This window comes from Amblyomma maculatum, chromosome 1, assembly GCF_055883805.1.
Source record: "Amblyomma maculatum isolate TAMU_Amacu chromosome 1, ASM5588380v1, whole genome shotgun sequence".
Taxonomy (NCBI): domain Eukaryota; kingdom Metazoa; phylum Arthropoda; class Arachnida; order Ixodida; family Ixodidae; genus Amblyomma; species Amblyomma maculatum.
Genome location: NC_139344.1, coordinates 152003341 through 152024487, shown reverse-complemented (window position 1 = coordinate 152024487; position 21147 = coordinate 152003341). Strand labels below are relative to the sequence as shown.

General features: G+C 41.2%; 1 protein-coding gene across 4 annotated transcripts; it reads left to right on the top strand.

Annotated features, from left to right (window-relative positions):
- The first annotated feature begins 1816 nt into the window (after positions 1-1816).
- On the top strand, positions 1817-13728 carry LOC146204622 (uncharacterized). 4 transcript variants are annotated; one of them, XM_084589310.1, is made up of 7 exons: positions 1817-1984; positions 6046-6150; positions 7046-7144; positions 7398-7581; positions 7669-7725; positions 7941-8123; positions 12233-13728. In XM_084589310.1, exons 2-4 carry the CDS (start codon positions 6046-6048, stop codon positions 7557-7559), a joined length of 366 nt encoding a protein of 121 aa, XP_084445436.1. In that variant the 5' UTR covers positions 1817-1984; the 3' UTR covers positions 7560-7581; positions 7669-7725; positions 7941-8123; positions 12233-13728. The 4 variants fall into 4 exon arrangements, with proteins under 4 accessions (XP_084445436.1, XP_084445434.1, XP_084445435.1 ...); XM_084589308.1 differs by having other exon boundaries at positions 7398-7590; XM_084589309.1 differs by lacking the exon at positions 7941-8123.
- The last annotated feature ends 7419 nt before the right edge of the window (positions 13729-21147 follow it).

Sequence of the window (21147 nt, the reverse complement as noted above, 5' to 3'; positions counted from 1 at the left end):
TTACAATTACGAGCTGCAGCGGCCACTGTGGTTCCGTGGGTTCCGGTAAAAACGTCCCAGGAAAAAATGGCCCCGGATAAAACCTCTCCAAACAGATTCAATAAAACGTACTGCAAAGTCGAGCCTTCCCCTTGCCTGGTGATTGGCTTATCAGCGATGAATTACGCTCATTGTAATCAACTTTCAATGTTTTTATCTTACATTGTGTTTATGGTTTTAGCGAACATTATGTATATTTTGAACCCCGCCGTTTTATTTTATTTTTTTTTTACGTTCTGTAGTTCTGTTTACTAAAAACGTAGACTGAGTTTCCTTGTATCTAGCCGTCATAATGTATGCTACAGTGCTTCTTTCTACCCGTCCGCTTGAAATTTGCAAAACATGGCACTGATGCTGTGTGTTCGCAAAGAAAAAAAAAAACGTTATGGCGCCGAAATTTGTGCTGTCGAGGGCAAACACGTCTCTCGAATGTGTAATATTAGCCGGGCGATTAGACCTATATTAAAGAGCGATATTTCCCAGTTTGGAAACAGGGAGCTATGCACTGTATAATACTCGCTGGATGTTATAGTGGTGGGGTTCTTTTTTTTTTTTTGTTGCAATGCTTTCTCGCCAAGCCTTCTCCAGTTCCTGTAAACCTGTAAAACACCCAGAGGGCATAGTGCCCAAACAATAGTTACATCTATTCTAAAAAAACAAACAAAAAGGCATCCAATAAGATGTTCAATTTTTCGCGAAGTGAGTTCCGGGTAGATTTTCAGTCAATTTCTTCGGTGACATTTTTTCCTAGGGGCCGCTTCCTGATAGGACCTTTCTGGACGATTATTCCGGGGCTATATATTTCAGGGACCTTTTTTTTCGGGGCTGTATCTTCTGAGGAACTCTTTTCTGGGGCCGTTTTTACCTTCACCCGTGATTCCGTAGTTAGGGCGGCCCAGTTCGGTCTCGGCCACACACGTGTCAATGTAAGATAAACCCCACAACTCGCATTCGCAATCAGCCGCTGTGAATACTAATAAAAGCGCTCAGCATAAATAAAAAATGCAGCTCCAATCCAAATCAGTAGCTGTCAACGTGAAGTGGAAATCTTCATCAGGAAGTAGATTAAAATAATTTGGCGTGAACGCGGCGAAGTTTAGCCATGCAATATGGTACATCACGGATCGAGGAGTGCTACACAGATCACTTGCGTAGCAGCTCACTGCGCTTACATACAAAGCGAAAAAACGGGCTTGAGGAACAGTTTACAAAGGTAAAATATCTACGCATGCTCCAACAAAGAAACAGGCCTACGCATTACAACATATATATGACTGCCTCGTGTACATATGTTACCTGCGCACCCGCGCCCGCACCAGCACTAAAACAGTACCAAGATCCCATCTCGAGATATTCGCGACCTTTGATCCGGTAGACCACTCTGGCGTAAAGGTGAATAAGTTTCAGCTTAGCCGTGACGAAGTATTTTCCGCATATTCGATGAGCAGGCGTCGGTATCCAGCCTTGGCGCTTCACCGCGGCGGCCCACCACTGTTTACGGCGACCATTGTCGGCAAGAAACCTATGCAAGCTTACTAAACTTCCTCTTGTGTGTCTTTCAACACATGTCATAGCGACGCGATTAGTCGGCATGGTGCTCTGCATTCCCCGGCAGCAGCAAGCCATCGCACAATCACGGTAGGCAAAGCGATTGAAGCGTGTTTTTGCCTACCACGCGAAAGTCACTAACGACGACAGCGCCACCGCATTTTCGTGACGTAGCCGGAGTGAAGGAGGTCACGTGATAGCAACAGCGTCAGCGTTGCTATGGGGCAACATGGCTGTCGGCGTTGGCTGGAAACTGCCGTTGATGCTACCGTTCGTTTACACTTGTGTTGTTCTGCAACCGTGGAAGTGATTTTTATCCACTGATGGTGCTTTTATGCACTGATGCACTAATGGCGCTTCCACGCTGTGTAGAAGATGTGGTCGACGGAGTAATTTGGTAAGATTAGTGATCGCTGAACGACCGAGTGCGACAAACAAGAATGGTGCTTGTATCAGCAACTGCGCGGACGTTTGGACGCATGCACTGATTTTTGCCGGAATCTTGACAGAAATTTCCTGTTGTAGCAGTTCCGCAGTCGTATTTTTTTTTCCCCCGTGTTTTGTCGAGCAGCAGATGTAGCTAGCCCATATATCCGTTCCTCGATCGCCTCATATCAGCGAGGCGTTTTCATGCATTCGTCGCATTGTATGCTCAGCGGTACAGTGCCAAATGCCTCGCGAACTTCTAGGATGCGACGACTAGGCAGCGCGGCACCAGTAACGAGTTTTTATTATTATTATTATTTTTTTATGAGGTCTGTGAACAGCGCGCGCGCCTCGATCGGTGCACCGTATCTGTGGGTGCACTCGACTAGGAGTAAATTCTGCCTAACGGCAGAGGGTAACAAGATGTGTGTTTCTGCTTCTGGCGTAGCACATTTCAGCGGGGGAGCTCTTTATGCAAACTATGCTCTCGTTTCTTTCTTTTCTTTTAAAGTTTACAGGCCTACCTTCGCTGCTTCGATGCCTTGAAGTCCTGTGGTTTTATGTTTGCGTTGGGCACAGTTGAAATCTTGGTATGATTGTAAAAGTGACAATACAAGTATGCATATATGACAATCTTTTTATTTATTGACACTTCGTGTGATGAACGGAATTATTTTATTCAATCAACAAATATGAAGTTTTCAGACAGTTTAGAAGGCCGCGCGAATGTTAACAAAATTTTGCAGCAATATAAAAGATAACTCGAAAAATAAATATGTGCAATAAACCTGTTTGTACACACAATGTATAAATTTCGCATTGAACTTACAGTAGACAGACGTCAATTAACATAATGCATCAGAAATGCCACTTGTAAAAGACTGTTGACTATGTTACTGGCACATGTAGTGTCAAATCAAATTATTTATTTCCAACATTTTACACATTGATAACTTCGCTAACAAAAAGCTGTCAGAACAGCTTAAGGCCATCACTTCAGCAGCAGTAATGTAAGGAAAATGACAAAATACAGTGCCCTACGTACAAATTTATATCACTGTATCAAATTATTAACATCAAATTATTAATGACGAGATTTAGGAAAAATTTGGAAATGGTGTAACACATGTACTCAAGCTTTTTATCAGTGCGATATTTGTGATATTAGCAAAAAGTAATGAAAGTTGTTCATGAACGAAGATGTCATGCAGTGTCATATGTAGTACTCCAACAGAATGAGCGATTCTTTCAGACTGCTCTGTAAAAGTGACACTCTGTACGTCAATGGTTGTAGAATACTAGAATACAATTTATGCACAGCTGCAGCACGAACCATTCATCAGACACCCTAATTTGGTATGCATGACATTGCAATACTAGGAAACACACCTTTCTTTGGAAACTGCCAATACTGTGTGTTTGAAAAATGTAGCGGATGTAAGAGGCAATTTTTTTAGAGTAGTTGTACAATTGCTGTATATTTATGTTAAGCAAATAGTTCAAGAGTGGTGCAACAGTATGAGACATTATTAATGTAGTGAACAGCCTGCTTTTAAAGCATACACAAAATTTTCCTTATTGTCGTTTCAACTGAGTGAGTTTTCTAAACACTTGCCGCACCTGTGTGCCTTGCAGGTTCTCTGTTAATTGCCTGCCTAGATGGAACAGGCGCATATTGAGGTAGCACTCAGCGACACTACGCACAGGATGAATGTAATGGTTCTCGAGGGGTGCATTGTCAAACATGTGCTCAGAGAGGTCTTCAAAAAGATTTGCTTGGTGAAAAGAAACCAAGACTTCGTGCAGCATATTGTGCAACAAAGATTTTGAGGCCAATCTCTTCAAATGAGTTGCCATTCCAATAAGCGACTCACATTTTCGGCATATCTTGAGCACGCTTTGCGAGGGGTACTGCAGCCCTCCTCGGGTTTTTCTCCGAATGAACGAGAAAACTTCTGCTGCTGGCTGCACTGCCAGAAGAGCAGCAGAGCACTGCTCGCAGGTCAACTTGGAAGCGCGTGCGCGCACGCACACACACGCACACGCACACACACACACACACACACACACACACACACACACACACACACACACACACACACACACACACACACACACACACACACACACACACACACACACACACACACACACACACACACACACACACACACACACACACACACACACACACAGCAACACTTCAACATAAAAAACACAGTATAGCACTATTTGCTTAAACCTCATGGAACAATGGTTTAGTTCTCTCATTCCAATCTCTTATTGTGCATGCGAAAAAGGAAAACAATTATATCTGTTTTGCCGAATATAGGAGTTATAGAACTTGGGTGCTGTTGCTGAGCTTACCTGGATGATGATGGCATTGAGTATAATGAAGGATCAAAACCAAGTTTGTTATGTATTAAGACAGAAATAAATTATAACATAAAGTTTCATCTGTGGTGTTAAAGTGTTCCAATTTTATTAATTTCCATTAAAGTGATTTGGGAGTCAGTCCTTGTATACTTACTAAAGATAAACCTAACAGCTTTTTGTATTTATTCGAGATTTTTTACGTTAGATTTAGTGTACGGCTCCCAGACTATACATGTGTATTCATGTTTAGGTCTGATTATGGAAGAGCAACAATGCAGCTTAATGTTAGGTGGTTAGGTGGGGTATTTTTCAGTTTGTCTTAGCCAGCACAGCTTCCGAAATACGGAAAAACAGATATTGTTTATATGGGAGTTCCATGATAGATTAGCAATTACAATTACTCCTAGATATTTGTAGTTTTGTCAGCATTGAGAACCATGCCCCATCAGTCGCACCATTTCAAGACGTTGTTCAAAGCCTTGTTCGTGTTCATGTCACACAATTTAAACAATATCATTTATATACAATTGGAAAAGCAGAGGGTCCAATAAACTTCCCTGGGGAGGTCTGGATGAAATTGGAAGAGAGCCCGAACATTGTCCATGAACTTTAACAAATTGAGTGCGGTCATTTAAGTGTGCAGTTATCTATGTTACTAAAATGTCAGGAATGCCAGTTTATTTTATTTTTAGAATTAGTTTATCATGGGGAACTGTGTTGAATGCCAATATATATATAACCAGCGGCAAGAAAGATCGTGTCACAACGAGTAATTAAAAAATGCTGAAATTATATGTATATGCGCTGAACAGATCTATATATGAAACAAGATACATGCATAACCATTGAAAACAAACATTTGCAGTGCGGGTCAATCAAGTGATATAAAATATAATATGCTGCATGGGACACTAATAGTTAACGCATGTATTTACATTCTGATGCAGATATTATACCGTTGCTGACAATGCCATTCCAAGGATTTAAAGCGCTCTTAATTCCAATAAAAAAAATCTTTTTTAAAAATTCCATAGTCGTTGATGAAACATCTGGATGTATATTGTCTCAGTGCATACAGTGAGAGACATAATACAGTAAGAAAAATAAATAGCTTAAGAGGCATGACAAACATGAAATTAGGTCTGCTCATCTTGCTTGACGTCAATTCCTCGCGCCAGTACAGTATATAAAGATGTGTGTAAAAACTCCCCTACGGAAGCAGAAGGGGAATGCAGCTTTTCATTGTTTTACAACAGGCTGCCAAGGATTAACATACAGTCATGCAATTCAATACAACAATTATTTTATTCCACCTTTGGTAATATATCAACCTCATTTCTTCATGTGCAGCATGAGCATCTTTATTGCCTTGGTGATAGCAGTCTTAATTTCTTGTGTGTGACTGGTGAATGTCAATAAACATATCAGACTGCACGCATCCTATTCTACAAATAGTGCTGCAACAGCATAATGAATAATAAAAATGCCATAAAGTGTTTCAGGCTGGGTCTACTTGTCATGTGAATGCTTGAAAACATTGTGGAAATTGCATGGCAGAACAGGACTACAGAAAGGAGGATGCATGGGCCCACATTCTACACAATGGCAAACTAGGTAAACATTTGAAAGTAACATGACAACCGTATTTCTTTGCAGATGTCTCATCAAAATCAGGGAGGCACTCCATCTGATAGCAGCATTCTTGTCACAAGTAGTTTGCCCGCTCACAGTGATTCAAGCAATGCATCAATACCAGAACAGGTAGTGGAATCCACCATCAATTTCCACTTACTGGTCGTCTTCTCTTGCTCTGTTCCACTTGTGCATATAAGCCGACCAATATGCCTGTATGCCTTTCGGTAACTGTGAAATACGGTAGTCAGGCTTACAAACAAAACTCGTAAGCAAGCACTGCATGGTCCTGACAAGTCTATGTCCTACTCTTACTGTATTAGGCACCCCTAAAAAAGCCTGGTGGGGCTAACCAGAAGAGATGATGCAAGTGTCCTATGCATTTAATGATCAGCATACTGAGTGCATCGAACAGGCCCAAATAATTATGTTACACTTTTCCCTAGTGCTTTTTGTCACATTTGTTTGCTGCTTGGAACATCATCATCATCATCAGCCTGACTATACCCACTACAGGGCGAAGACCTCTCCCATATTCCTCCAATTAACCCAGTCCTGTGCTAGCTGCATCCATTTAACCCCTGCGAACTTCTTAACCTCAGCCCCCACAGAACTTTCTGCCGCCTGCTGCTACGCTTTCCTTCCCTTGGAATACAGTTTGTTACCCTAAGCAACCTCAGCCCCCACAGAACTTTCTGCCGCCTGCTGCTACGCTTTCCTTCCCTTGGAATACAGTTTGTTACCCTAAGCAGCCATCAGTTATCCTCTTTTCACACTACATGTCCTGCCCATGCCCATTTCTTCTTCTTGATTTCCACTAGAATGTCAGTAACTTGAGTTATTTCCCTAACCCACTCTGCACGTTTCCTGTCTCTTAATGTTCCCTACGATTTTTCGTTCAATAGCCCTCTGCGTTGTCCTCAACTTAAAAACCCCTCTTCATTAGCCTCCATTAGGAACAACAATGTGCCAGATCAGGCTATAGGTATTGCCAATCTCCAGTATAGACAAACATTTATTTCAGGTGCCTATGGTCCTTGACAAAGAGGAAAGCGTGGATGAAGTGCTTCTCGAGCCCTCTGCACTCTGTGGCTCTCTTCCGACAGTTCCATTACATGCAGAGGTGAGTCCAATGACGTAGCTTTGATAAGCAACTGTCACTTGTCACCGAGAGCTCATATCAGGTGTTAATTGTATTCCTACTTTTCTGATACCTAAAAACTGCATTAGATTCAAATTAATATTCCTCTAGAATAACAATAGACACAACTAAAACTCCTGTGCCCTTCAGAGGTACTGCTACTTGGAGGGGGAGGGGGGGGGGGAATGTTTCATTTGTGTAGCAAAGTTTACTGACGACTGCGCATTTATTTTAGCCTCCTGTAGTGGTTTGCGAAGAGGCGAGCTGGCAGGGTGTGCTTCCAGGGCCCTCTGGACTTTGTGACATGCTTCCAGTACTTCCACTACATGCAGAGGTGATTTATTTAAGCAAGCAGTACCTCATCCGCATCGGAAGAAGGTGGAGTGTCCAGCCATGAAAGTGGTGAAAGTGAACAAAAGGTGCCAATGGTAATAACTTCTACCTTGATTTGCTTAGGCAAGAATGGAAAACATCTGATATAATTTTGTATTAACACATTTTTACAGGGGCTTTCAACTTTACCCTCTACAGTCATGACGCCAAAGAAAAGAAAAAGAGTCGTGGTAAGTCCAGCAAGCAAAAATATTATGTAATGTAGCAGCAGCAGTAGTAGTATTAGTAGTACAGACAGCCATAACTGGAATTTAGAGGGGTTTTGTCCTGCAGTGGACCTCACTCAAGCAGTAATGGTGATACAGTTCAGACAGGCCGAAAATAAAACTACATTTTGAAGTGCATATAACTGACAAAGTAATTCTATTTTTGTTCCACATCATAGGAGGATACACCAGAGAAGGCGTACCTGCGAGCACGTGCAGCGTGGTTTGCCTCACTACACCTAAAATAACAGAAGCGTGTAAAAAAGCTGCAGCAGTCACGAAGACGACTCCAGAAAAAAAATGCAGAGATGAAGTCTGTTCTGGACACACTGACGAAGCAGAACATCCTGCTCAAAGAGCAGGTAGAAGTACTTAATAGCCTCGGAACAGCAAACAAGCACCTTTTACAACGTCAGATTGCAAAGCGCATGGGGTCAAATGTACCAAAACAATTCACGCCCAAGCTGAGGGCATTTGCTCTACCACTAAACTTTTATTCCCCACGAGCATATGCATATGTGAGGAATGTTTTTGATATGTGCTTGCCCCATTTGAGAACCATAAGAAAGTGGTACGAGACAGTAAATGGGAAGCCAGGCTTCTCATCTGAAGCCCTTAAGGCGCTCAGAATGAAATGCATGGAATCGACGGCTCAAGGCCACAAGACAGTATGCAGCCTCATCGTAGATGAGATGTCTATCCGACAGCAGGTACAATGGAATAGAACCCCAAAAGCCAGGGAACCCCCCCCCCCCCCCGCCCCCCCCCCCCCCCCCGTTTTCATTTACCAGCAATGTTGTCGAGTGCATTTTGTGCAGAGAGAGTTGCAAAGGTTAAATGTTTATTGCACAGATTAATACAAATACTAATGTGATCGGTGGTACTGCTTCCCTTTTAAGAGGAAGTCAAAGCATGGCTCAGTAGCACTCAGAGCCAGTCTCATATCAGCTGACGGGTCAAGACGGCTCCTGTGCTTGTTCTTCAGATAGGCGAGGGCTGAAAATGCCTGTTCACATGTATATGTAGTTGCAAAGGGAAGCTAAAATGTCCACTGCCCTTTCAAAGCGGCATGGAAGCAGTGGAGCAATCCCCATCCAAAATGTCACCAAGCCTTCACCATTAAATTTCTCTGAGAACAGTGCTTGCCCTGAGCTCTGAGGATTCTCGCGGAACACAAGAAGACAGCCCGCGGAACCCAGTTTGAGAACCCCTGGAATAGAGGCAGCTTTGATGGTTATGTTGACTTTGGCACTGGTGCAGAAAGTGATTCTTTGCTACAAGCAAAAGCAGAATTTGTTATCATGGCAGTGCGCATGAATGCACACTGGAAACTGCCCCTCGGTTACTTTTTAGTAGATGGCCTTGCAGGAGAACAGCGGGCTAATCTTCTTAATCAGTGCCTCCTTAATGTGCATGATGCTGGAGCCATGGTTTTAGCAATCACATGTGATGGAGCACCTGCCAACTTAGCAATGCTGCAAGACCTCGGTTGCAACTTGAGGGATCCAAAGGAATTAACAACTTTTCCCCACCCAGCCACACAAGAACCGGGGGCAGAATTTTTAGACCCGTGTCACATGCTGAAGCTGATTAGGAACACTTTTGCACAAAAAGGGTCTTTCATTGACCGTAGTGGCAGGACAGTGGCTTGAAAACACATTGAAGAGCTGCATGCCTTGCAACAGAAAGAGGGCTTGCACTTGGCAGATAAGTTACGCAGAGCCCACATCGAGTGGTAGAGACAGCCAATGAAGGTTAGATTAGCTGCGCAAGTAATGAGTGCTTCTGTGGCCACAGCTCTCGCTGAGTGCAGAGAACTAAAAATTTGTGGGTTTTCTGACACCCAACCGACTGAGGAGTTCTTGAAGACAATTAACAACATATTTGACACATTGAACTCAAGAAGCATGTATCAAAAAGGCTGGAAAAAACCACTAAATGAAAGAAATGCCAATAATGTCAAAAACATGTTTCAAACATCAATTCACTACCTGTCCTTCTTGAGAGAGCCTAACACACAACGAAGACTGATTGACACAGCTCAAAAAACAGGTTTTTTAAGTTTTATTATTTGCATGAAGAGCTTGCTAGCCCTTTTCAACTTCCTTGTCATTGAGAAGCAGCTTTTGAAGTACATACCTGCTCACAAAATTTGCCAAGATCATTTAGAATTATGTTTTGGTCTCATAAGGGCACATGGTGGTCACGATGACAATCCAACAACCCAACAATTCCGTGCCGCTTTTAAAAAAAGTGATTGTGCACTGTGAGCTATCCAGTGTTTCAACAGGGAATTGCATGCAGATAATGTGACTATTTTAACATGCAGTGCTGAAAGATTATCACCCACTGATTTAATTAATGCATCTACGGAGAAAAAAAAGCTGTTAGATGAGGAAGCCATAAGTAGGAGCTCTATAAATGACCACAACTTTGACATCCATTTCGTTTGACATGCATCATGCTTGGATAGAAGATAAGTGCACAGTGTTAGAACACTGTCACAGTGATTACCTGTTGTTGGCTCATTTTAGTAATATATCTGAAGTGTGCTTCGAGAACCATTTCATGTCGAAGATAAGTGCTCAGTGTTAAAATGTGGTCCCATGAAAAGAGTAAACTAGTGATTATGTCATATGAGCTTGTTTTAGTGACAGCCGAGCTGCGCATTGAAAACCATTTCTTTTGGAGTGCTCAGTGTTACAACGTAGTCACTTCACAAAGGCCATTAGTGATTACACCATATAAACTCAGTTAAGTGATAGCCGAGCTGCGTTTCAAAAACGATTTCATTTGATATGCATCATGCCAGGGTAAAAGAAAAGTGCTCAATGTTACATTGTGGTCATGTGATAAGACTAGTGATTAACTCATATGAGCTCATTTGGTGGCAGTCGAACTGCACTTTGAAAACCATTTCGTTTAATTTGCATCATGTAAAGGTAGAAGAAAAGCAATCAGTGTCACTAAAATGAGGTGACATGATAAGCATCAATAATGATTGCTATGTCATGTGACCTCATCTTAGTGACAACCACGCTGTGCTTCCAAAACGATTTCGTTAATATACATCATGCCAGGCAGAAGATAAGTGCTCATTGTTACAATGCAGTCACATGACAAGTCACTAGAGGTTACCTCATATGAGCTCGTTTTAGTGACAGTCAACCTACACTTCGAAATCCATTATGTTTTATATGCATCATGCCAGGATAGGAGATCAGCGCTCAGTGTCACAACGCTGTCACATGACAAGAGTCATTACTGATTACTTGATTTAGTTCATTTTAATGATAGCCGATGAGCGTTTCGCTTAGTGTTTGTTTAATATGCACCATACCTAGATGGACAAAGCTTGCATCTTTCCCGAACGTGTCACATGACAAGGCTCACTAGTGAATAGATCATGGGGTCTCATATACTTATTAGGTGAGCAGCGTTATCAAAGCCATTTCGTTTGCTATGTTCCATGCCTTGGTTGGAAAAGACCACTCTGCACCAGAAGGTGGTGAGGTAAATAAATTTTTTTCTGTGAAATAAAACTTTTTAAATAAATTGGTGACTTAATTGCAATGATGCAAGAAATTTTCAAATGAATAATTGCTGCCGGTTTCTGCAAAGCAGTGTGAAACCCAATTTGTCACCTGAATATCTTAAGATTTCATCCTCAATGAAAGCTTCTCTCATGCGAACGGCCTTTTCTCTCAGAAGTCCTTGCGACTATTGTTAAGAAGCAACAGTGAGAACAAGCTCTAGTCATAGCTCGTGTGTTTCAACTCATATTTGGCGCGATAATACATGCGAGCTGCTTCAATAAAGGCTTATGCGACTATGCTACCGTCAGCTGCTGATCGAAGGTCTCGTTGCCTGATTGTGGGCCGTGGTGTCAACATATGTGTCCTGTCAGCACTGGTATGATCTATACATTTTCATGCAAGCTTAATGCCCAACAATGAAACATGCTTCTTCAGCAGAATAATCGATATAAGTACGCTGCAAGTGTGGAGAAATTACAAGGAAGTTATGTTGCGATAAAGTTTCCTGTTCGTGCGGGCCCGAACGATGCAACAGGTTTATTGATGTTCTATGTGAGAAGGGAGGCTTACAGGCAAGATGATGATGCTAGGAAGAGATAACAATTAATTACTAGCCTTCTTTTAACGCTCAGAGTCAGTCAGTCATGAAAAGTTTCACAAAGATAACACAAATTTAAAAAAAAATGTAGCAGCCGACATTGTCCAGCAATTTTTCACGTTGCGTTGTGCAGCACATAGGAGAATTAACTGAAAGCTGAGACAAATGGTATAAAACTGAATTGTTGCTTTGTAGCAATTGAGCAGAGTTTACAGATTGCAGCCTTGGGGCGCAATGTGCACATGCGACATAAATGTTACATCTAGGTATATTTGCATCATTCAATGTTTTCACGGTGTTGCATACAATAAGTTTAAATCATTTTTTCTCGTTTCAGAGGTACCTTGCTCGGCCTTCAGAAGGGAAACCAATTGCCAGCAGGCAGAGCCTGTGTTCTTCATGAAGTGTTTTTGAGATGCATCATCTCTTCCTTCGCAGTAGCAAGGCAACGACTTTTAGAAGTAAAGGTAACGAGGTACAAAAAAATGTGTTCTGATCAAAATCATCATTTAGAGGGCGATTACCTATCTCAAGAAGTGCAAGACACCACAAAATTAAGCTAGTCAGAGGTTGGTCTGGCTAGCAGCTGTTGGATCCGTTAAGGTCAGGAGTAGTAGTTATGCTATAAAATTGCAAATTTTAATGGCCTAGGAAAACATTGTGTTTTTGAGAATTTTTGGTATCACCAATGTCTGAAATGGTTTCCCAAAGTTCATTATTGATCGAATTCAAGCTGTACCACAGTGGTATCCCAAAATTGGCAACTGGGCTGACTAGTTGATTCAATATATACTTCAAAACTTTGTCAAAAGAAGTTGTGGCGAATGTTGAAACTAACTCTGGTCAAGTTCCTGTGTGTTTTGGAGAAGCTGAAGCAAGAATTCTGCACATATGTTACCATACATTTTGTTGCAACTTACTATTTCTCCTTCACAGGTCTGCTTTGAACTAATTTAATGCTATAGAGAAAGCATACCACAAAAGTTTTGCAAGAAAACGGTTATTGAGATGTAACGTTACAAGAAGAGTTCATCAGTGACAGCTAAGAATCTTTCCCCTTTCAAAGCTGTATAGTAAAGGTGCCTGTATCAAGAGCTACTTTTACTTTTGGCTATTTTCTTTTCTTTGGCATTGTGCCCAACTTCATTTCTCTTATGGTCCTTGTAGCAAAGCTGTGCATTAAGCTTCCTTTGAAGTCAGGTTTTCATTAGGAAGAACCTGTAGACAAGCTAACCTTTTGCCTAGCTGTTTGTAATTAAATGCCTTATACCTTGAACACACTGCATAAAATGCATAAGTTAAACATTTTCCACATTTCTGTATGTATGTGTCAACAGCCGAGGTCCCATCTATTGGAGGCATCTGTATGTACATGGGCAGGTGGTTCTTGTTTAACCTGGCTCCCAGCACAAATACAAAAAGACCAAAATGGCTTCAGGCTCGAATTCCCTTCTTGATGGGAAGAAATGGCAGGGGTTTTACATTGTGAAGCTACCTGAGGTTTCAAGAAGCCATATAAATAAAGCATTTGCTTTAGTAGTTTCTTTTTATCCATACAGTGCAGCAGTCAGCATTGGGAAATCAAGCATGGGTTTCCTAATGTGAAGAGCTGCAGCAGTTGTTTGTAAATGGTTTGAAATATCCCACACCACCATGTTCGTTACTTTTGTCAATAAGTGGGGTTCTTTCACTTGCACCAAAGCCTCGTTCAGTGAATGTCTCTCTTACTGTTGGATTAGCTGTGGACATGCAAGCCAGGACTAGCTAGCCCATCCAGGCCCTTGACACACATTAGTAGAGGTTTTGCGGCATGATACATACATGCAGACTTAACACAGCAGTACTAAAAAGTTGTAAAAATGCAACATGTATGTCATGCAGTCGCATATGAGACTTATCATTTCATGATACTCTCAGACTTTTATTGATCGATAGTATAATGTTAAGCATGAGTGATATATTGTATAGGCATGTCAACTTCTGCAGAATTAAGTTTATTCAACAAACCATATCTGTCGTAAGGAAAAAGCTTTTGAGCTGTCAAAAGCATGTAGCTAAGGCTGTGTTGCCTACCGAGCTTGTGAAGCACTAGTTAGTAAACCTAGACCTTTGGTAGGAGAAGCTTGATGCGATGTTAAGAACTGCATGTCACAATTTAAGTCGAGCGTCTAAAACACTATGTGCTTGCAGGCTGTGACATTTCACTGCACGACAAAAAACTCGTGGCACTCCTGTGCAGAGAAATGTAACGCTTGATAGGTTTGTAAAGATGGTAAAAAAAAAAAAAAGAGAGAATGTCCTTTTGGGATTTGCATGTTATTCAGCTCTTTGCCGTCGCAGCCACAAAACATGCGGGGTGTAATGCTAGGCTACTTCTGCTGCCAGTCCAAATATTCCTAGTAGTGCAAAGCTTCCAGAAGAAATATTTCAGACACCGATGTAGCATAGACCAAGGACGACAATCCAGGAAGGAGTGGTAAAAGCTAGATGCGCTGTAAATTTTACAAAATAGATAAGCTGATCTGTAAATTAGAAGCAGGAGTGCATCACAACCTTGCTAATGACTCGCTTATCGTAGCGGCCACAGCAAGGCATGCTGCATCATAGGTGCCATTGGCCTGAAACGTTTTTGCATTAAAGCAGCAGTGTGCAAAATTTTGTAACGAGCCACTGCCTATCATAAGATGCCTATTCTTCTTACTAGTACACAATAGTATATGTAGAATAAGCACTTGTCAAAATTGGGGTACAGTCGGTTTCTGTGACGCTTCTGCAGCAAAGGCAGAGAAGCAAACCAGGTAAGTGCCACCGCTTTTAGGTTATTCAGGGTGGCTTTATCACATGATAGCGATACTGATTAGAAAATGAGCACAATAGATTAAAGGCCACAGAGCAGCACACCTCTTGTTCACTTTGGTACATGACTTTGCTAGCCATGACTTTGCTGTAAGCAGGAACCCCAGGCCACACGGCGATGCGTCTCCTTGGCAAAAAGTGATAGAAAAATGCATTGCAGCCACTTGGCAGGAGAGTGGCATGCTGTTCAGTACATGAAAGGAGCAGCAAAACTTCAGTTTGAGATACTGCACGCGTGACTTTCTTATACTTCTGGGCAGGATCTTCAAGCGCGTGATCGGTTGTTCCGTATGCCAAAACATTCTAAATATTTGGGTTATATAAACCCTGGCTTGATATATAAAAAAAGGAAGATATACGATTGAGGACACATAGATTTAAGGTGTGTTTTGGCCAGCTTCATTAAAGTTTAAACACCAATGACCTGACCAAGCAAAAAGAGAAGAGACCGATTGTGTTTGGGAACCATACACTTAGATATCTGTAACTGTCTGTTAGCAGATGCACTGAGATGAGACGAGAAGAATGACAGAATCAATTTCCTTATTGCCAAAGAAAAAGAATCATCTAACAGTGACACCAGCTAAATATATATTTCATTTAATAGTTAAGCAAAAGATGAGATTAAAACTGGGACGACACTACAAAAAGGCCGTTTCAGACATGACTACAACTGTCTCAAGCATGCTAGGAAATATGTGAACCATATTATTAAGAATCTGAAAAAAGACATGCGGGCTTTGTTTTGTGAAAAAAAATGATCATTATCTCTTTTAACATATGCTATTTTACTATATCTCTGGATGAAATGGCACTCCACAAATTATAGAGGAAAAGGGTAACATGCGCGTTGCCGTTAACTGAGGTATTGAATCTCAGTATTTTCCGCCTATGTAATGCCCAAAGTGCTCTTAGGATATATAAATATATACAGGCAAACCCACTTATAGCAATATTGAACTTCCATGAAAATATCATTGTTATAACCAATAATTGTTATAACTGGGCTAAGCAAAACAACAAAGAAAACATGAGAAACTTGAGAAATTTGATTAATGAGGAAGTAGCTTACACTTTTCACTTATTTGCAGGCAAAAATACGTAATCAATCAGCTTAAATTTAATTGAACGGCTTCACGATGATATTGTTGACATCTCTCTGCAGGGCGTCCGACATAGCTGAGTGAAAGACCTTTAGCACAAATGGTGTCCACCAGGGATTTGATCATTTTTAGGGCTTCATGATGTGGTTTGGCTGGCATGGTCGCAGTGTTTTCCACTCAGTGACCAAATGTAATTGTTATAACCAATAACTACTTTTACAGCATTGTTATGTGTGGGTTACTTTATCATAGAACACATGGCAAAGTTGACGGTGCTATGGCTGTCCATTGTTATATCCAATATATTGTTCAAAGTGGTATTGTTATAAATGGGTTTGACTCTATATCATCATATGGCATCTCGGCTGCAGTTATGTTGGCGTAGTAGGGTGGGAAGATTTATGATAAGTTATACAGTAAACAAGCTGAATCAGTCATAAATTATCTGTTGCAGAAGTGGTGAGTGTTGAAGGACCTCTGCGTGAAGGTATGGTGCCCTCGCACTCCTTAATAATGCCATTGGTATTCCTTATGGGTATTGCGCAAGCGAGTGAACTTTGATCAGATCAGTGGCCACATGGAAGTGGGAAGTTGGAGAAGTGGGAGAGGGTGTTGCCAGTGCTTCCTTTAGAGAGAAAGTTTACTTGGAGAAACCGTGTTGGATCCATCCAGAGTTCAAAAAGTGCTTTGTGTATGAAGGACCCCATCTGACTTCTCGAAGGTATGCTTATAATAAAATAAAATTAAATTACTTGTAATGTAGACCTTTGGCACATGTGTGATTGAATGATTTTGACCGCATTTTACCTTTGTGTTTTTCTTAAGTGGTCGCTTTCTTTAAACTGCCAGTACGCACTACCCAGCCGCACACTGATGTCAAGTGGTAGACTATGCAAAACATCGGACCCAGGTTCCTCTAGTCCAGCAACACTTTGTTTCTACGTGTGATTTCTTCGAGCACGGTGATTCTTTAAAGAGAGCGGGCACCTGCTTGTGTGTTTGCACTAAGAGTGGACGACCCTGTACACTGTCGCCACATACTGTCTTAAACATATGGATGCAGTTACCTGAAGCCATATGACCACCAAAAAGCAATGTGGAAAGGACTATTATAGAAGTGGCCTAAAACACGGCTTCACTATGATTAAAAATGCATCAATGAGAACAGATTGGTTGGAGCATCAGCTTAGCTGTAGCTGATTTCATGCCTGCTATTTTCAGTTAACAGCTTATCAAACTAGCTTGTCTGTTAGTTTACAACTAGACGACTTCAAAATGGGCTTGCGTTTCCAAGGATTTGAATCTTGTGTTTCTCACAGTGTCTTCATAAAAAAAAAATAAAGTTCAGAGTGGTTTTTTTTTCCTCATAAAATTTCTCACTTGGGGCCTGTGACTGCAATTTCTGCAGCGTGGTGTCAACTGTTAGTCGCAATTAAATCACATGTTCCTCTTAGATGCATGGTGTAGACCACATGGGTTTCAGTGCAACTCATGGCAACTAAGTCATTGTTAGCAGTTCTGGCGCAACACCACTTGCCATTATGCATCATGTTGTTGGCCTGATTTACATCGATGAAAAGGTGTACGGATGTGTCTGAGCATTTGTGCCTGGTTGTGTAACATGCAGTGATTTAGGAGCCATGTTAGGCTCACTTCACATATGGTATAACTACATTGGAAAAATTTTTTGTAGTCGTTGATAACGGTATGTGATCTTTGGTGAGTTCTTCGCAAACAATGGATGCCCCATCTTTATTCCCCCATGCCCTATCTATTTGTGTCTCTCTCAATAAAAGATGGCACAGACCAATACAAAAGAAATGTAAGGTATAGAGAGCTCTTCACAGGTGTAAGCTTTCTTTTCTCCACACCTTTATTTTTGTTTTTGTTTTGGCTTGTGCCATGTTTTGTTAGGAGAGAAGCAATGAAGATGGGATGTAACGTCCCAGAGCGATGCACAGGCTATCTTGCACTTCACAGTGAGCAGCTTTGGTATAATTTAGACCACCTCAGTTTCTTTAATGCTCACCGGCATCGTGCACTGGCATGCATTGCTTTGTATGCTCAACAAATTTATTCGGAGTGGCAAGTGGTGAAAGCTATGGCATCGTGTCACGTACGGTCCCTTGGGAGTTGCCAGCCACATTGGGGATGGCGCACTTTCCTGCGCTATCTGCACACTCAGATGTGCCGCTCGTAGGTGTGCTGCTTCGAACAGCAATTGCCTAGTAACCACATGTGATACTGTAGCATAAATGAGGACCCTCACAGCTGCGTCCGAGGCAGGGCTCAGGGTTCAGTAACAGGGTGTTAGCTCAGTCTTGAAGCTAGTGTGCTTCTTCCTTCTCCAAATCTCTTGACGTCATCGTCTTCAGCGCTTGCTACAATATGACCTAGCTCACAGTGCTCTCCATTGCTCATCAATCACGGAGCCATCATATACAATGCTGCAGTTGAATTTTAATCATATTAAAACCTTACGCTATTGTACTATTGCAGACTGATGTAAATCTCAACGTAGGCAGGTCAAAAGTGCAGCATGTGGAAAGGACCTTAAATAACTGATATGTTGGAGCACTTGCTCTTTGTGTCCTAGCAAAATTAAGAAAATTGCTAATGTGTGCTGCTGTAATATCACTGCCATTACCAGTACATATGTAATCAAAGTGCCAGTTGTGTGATTAAGAAGTTATAGTTTCTTGACTGTCATGTTTGCTTAGGCTAAATAATGCACACCAGGCTTTATAGAATTGACTTATAATGCTTTCACAATCTTTATTTTAAAGAAAAAGTTTACTTTATATATGAAGGCTCTGAATAGTGTTAAGGTAAAGAAATTAGGCTGAACAGAAAAGTACCAGGCAGGAGCACTTCTGGATGTGATTTTTGTCTCATAATGTTCAATAGTTTTTGGCTGACCCTTGAAAGCAGAAAGACTAGCAGCCCTCCCTTTCCACAACACAGTACTGTTGTGAAAGAAAACATAGCAACATATATATGTGACACTGAGCTATTCAGCTCTAGAAAATGGAAACCTACCAAAATATATTCAGGTTACAAACACTGCAGACCATTGCTTAAAATCTTTCTGCATTGTTGAACCACAAGAATGCTATGTTTGAGGAAACGACACTTGGGGAGATTTGTAATTTTACACCTTTTTCCTTTAAGCATGATTTTAATTAGTGCCATAATTTGCTTCTGACCATTCAAAAGGCAGCTTGTGTGCCTGCCAGTTCGATTATGTTCATCATACAATGTTTATCCACCTTAATATATACTTTGTACATGTAGGGGGTGAAGATCCTTCCTGCTGTGTAATAGCCCACAATTTTTCATAGCAGTTTTATGAAAGTTGTAACTGTGTTTTCAAATTTACACATTTAAAAATTTATTTCACACACCAACTTTTTTTGAGGCACTCTGAAGGTGAGTGCTGAGCTGTTGCAAAAAATATAATATGTAGGACTCGCACGTCGCACAATCATAAAAGCTAGTAGATATGCATGTGAACTGCATTTGTAATTATGTCTTCATCAGTGAAAGAAGCCATTAAGTAATAAAGATGTATAGTAAAATTGCAATCATGTTTCTTGATGTACTATCAGCCACAAATGAAATGCAAGCATGAAAACAAAGTGCCAGCAAATATTAGCTCTCAGAGAAGGAATACCAGCAAATTTCATTGACACTACTAAAGGACAGTCATTGCACCTTAATTCAGAGTTAAAATAGCCTGCATTATTAGTGAGGTTTTCCTGGCTAAGATCTCTTCATTTTGCTGTCTGTGTTTTAATTGCCTTGATCGCGTTGCATTTGTTGCTGCTAGTATGGGGACTTGTTTCATTGCCTATATGCGTTGCTTGTGGCGATTACCATGTACCCTCAGTGCCATGCATTCCGATCTACGAGACAAGAATAAAATATGTATTACTATTTAATCAGACAGCAGCATATAGAAAGCAGGCAGCTTTTGACAAGGATGAAAACATGCATGCAACTCCTAGCTACTCAATCATTCATCATTCATCATCAGCCTGACTATACCTACTGCAGGGCAAAGGCCTCTCCCATATTCCTCCAATTAACCTGATCCTGTGGTAGCTGCATTCACTTTACCCCTGCGAACTTCTTAACCTCATCCACCCACCCAACTTTCTGCCGCCCTCTGCTACATTTTCCTTCCCTTGGAATCCAGATTGTTAGCCTAAGCGACCATCGATTATTCTCTCTTCACACTACATTTACTGCCCATGCCCATTTCTTCTTCTTGATGTCCATTAGAATGTTAGTAACTTGAGTTATTTTTCTGACCCACTCTGCACGCTTCCTATCTCTTAACGTTACCCCTATCATTTTTCGTTCCATAGCCCTCTCCATTGTCCTCAACATCAGTAGAACCCTTTTCGTTATCCTCCATGTTTCAGCCCCATACAGGTATGATCCAACTATTGTTTTTTCTTGAGCAATACCGGTAAGATGCTAATAACCTACGAGTACTTGCCATATGCGCTCCATCCCAATCTTATTCTCATTGTTATTTCCCTTTCATGGTCCAGATCTACGGTTACTACCTGTCCTAAGTACTACTACTACCTACTACTACCAGTGCTTCGCTACTAACGTAAACTGCTGTTCCTTCCCGAGGCTGTTGAACATTATCTTAGTCTTCTGAATATCGAGTTTCAAGCCTACCTTCCTGCTTTTCTTTTGTAGGTCATTAATCATTCTTTGCAGTTCATCCCCTGGGTTACTTAGCAAGACAATGTCATCAGCGAATCATAGACTACTGAGATATTCTCCCTCTACCCTTATCCCTAACTGCTCCAATTCCAAGTCTCTGAATACTTCCTGTAAGCAAGCTGTGAATAGTACTGGGGAGATCGTGTCTCCTTGCCTAACACCTTTCTTTATAGGAATTTCGTTACCTTCTTTATGCAGAACTATGGTTGCTGTGCAACCTGTGTATATATCTTCCAGTACTTTCACATACGGCTTGTCTACACCCTGATTTCGCAATGCCTGCATGACCGCCGAGTTTTCTACTGAGTGAAATGCTTTTTCTTAATCAGTGAATGCTATGTATAAGAGCTGGTTATATTCAGAGCATTTTTCTATCACCTGGTTGATGGTATGGATGTGATCGATAGTAGAGTACTGTTTCCGATAACCTGCGCTTGATCTTTTGCTTGATTGAAGTCTAAGGTTGTCCTGATTCTATTAGTGATTACCTTAGTAAATGCCTTATACGTAATAGATAGTAAGCTGATTGGTCTGTAATGTTTCATGTCCT

Coding starts and splice junctions, on each gene's coding strand:
- LOC146204622 (XM_084589309.1), top strand. CDS start 6,046: ATGTCTCATCAAAATCAGGGAGGCACTCCATCTGATAGCAGCATTCTT. Junction 6,151..7,045: donor ATGCATCAATACCAGAACAG/GTAGTGGAATCC, acceptor CATTTATTTCAG/GTGCCTATGGTCCTTGACAA. Junction 7,145..7,397: donor CAGTTCCATTACATGCAGAG/GTGAGTCCAATG, acceptor CATTTATTTTAG/CCTCCTGTAGTGGTTTGCGA.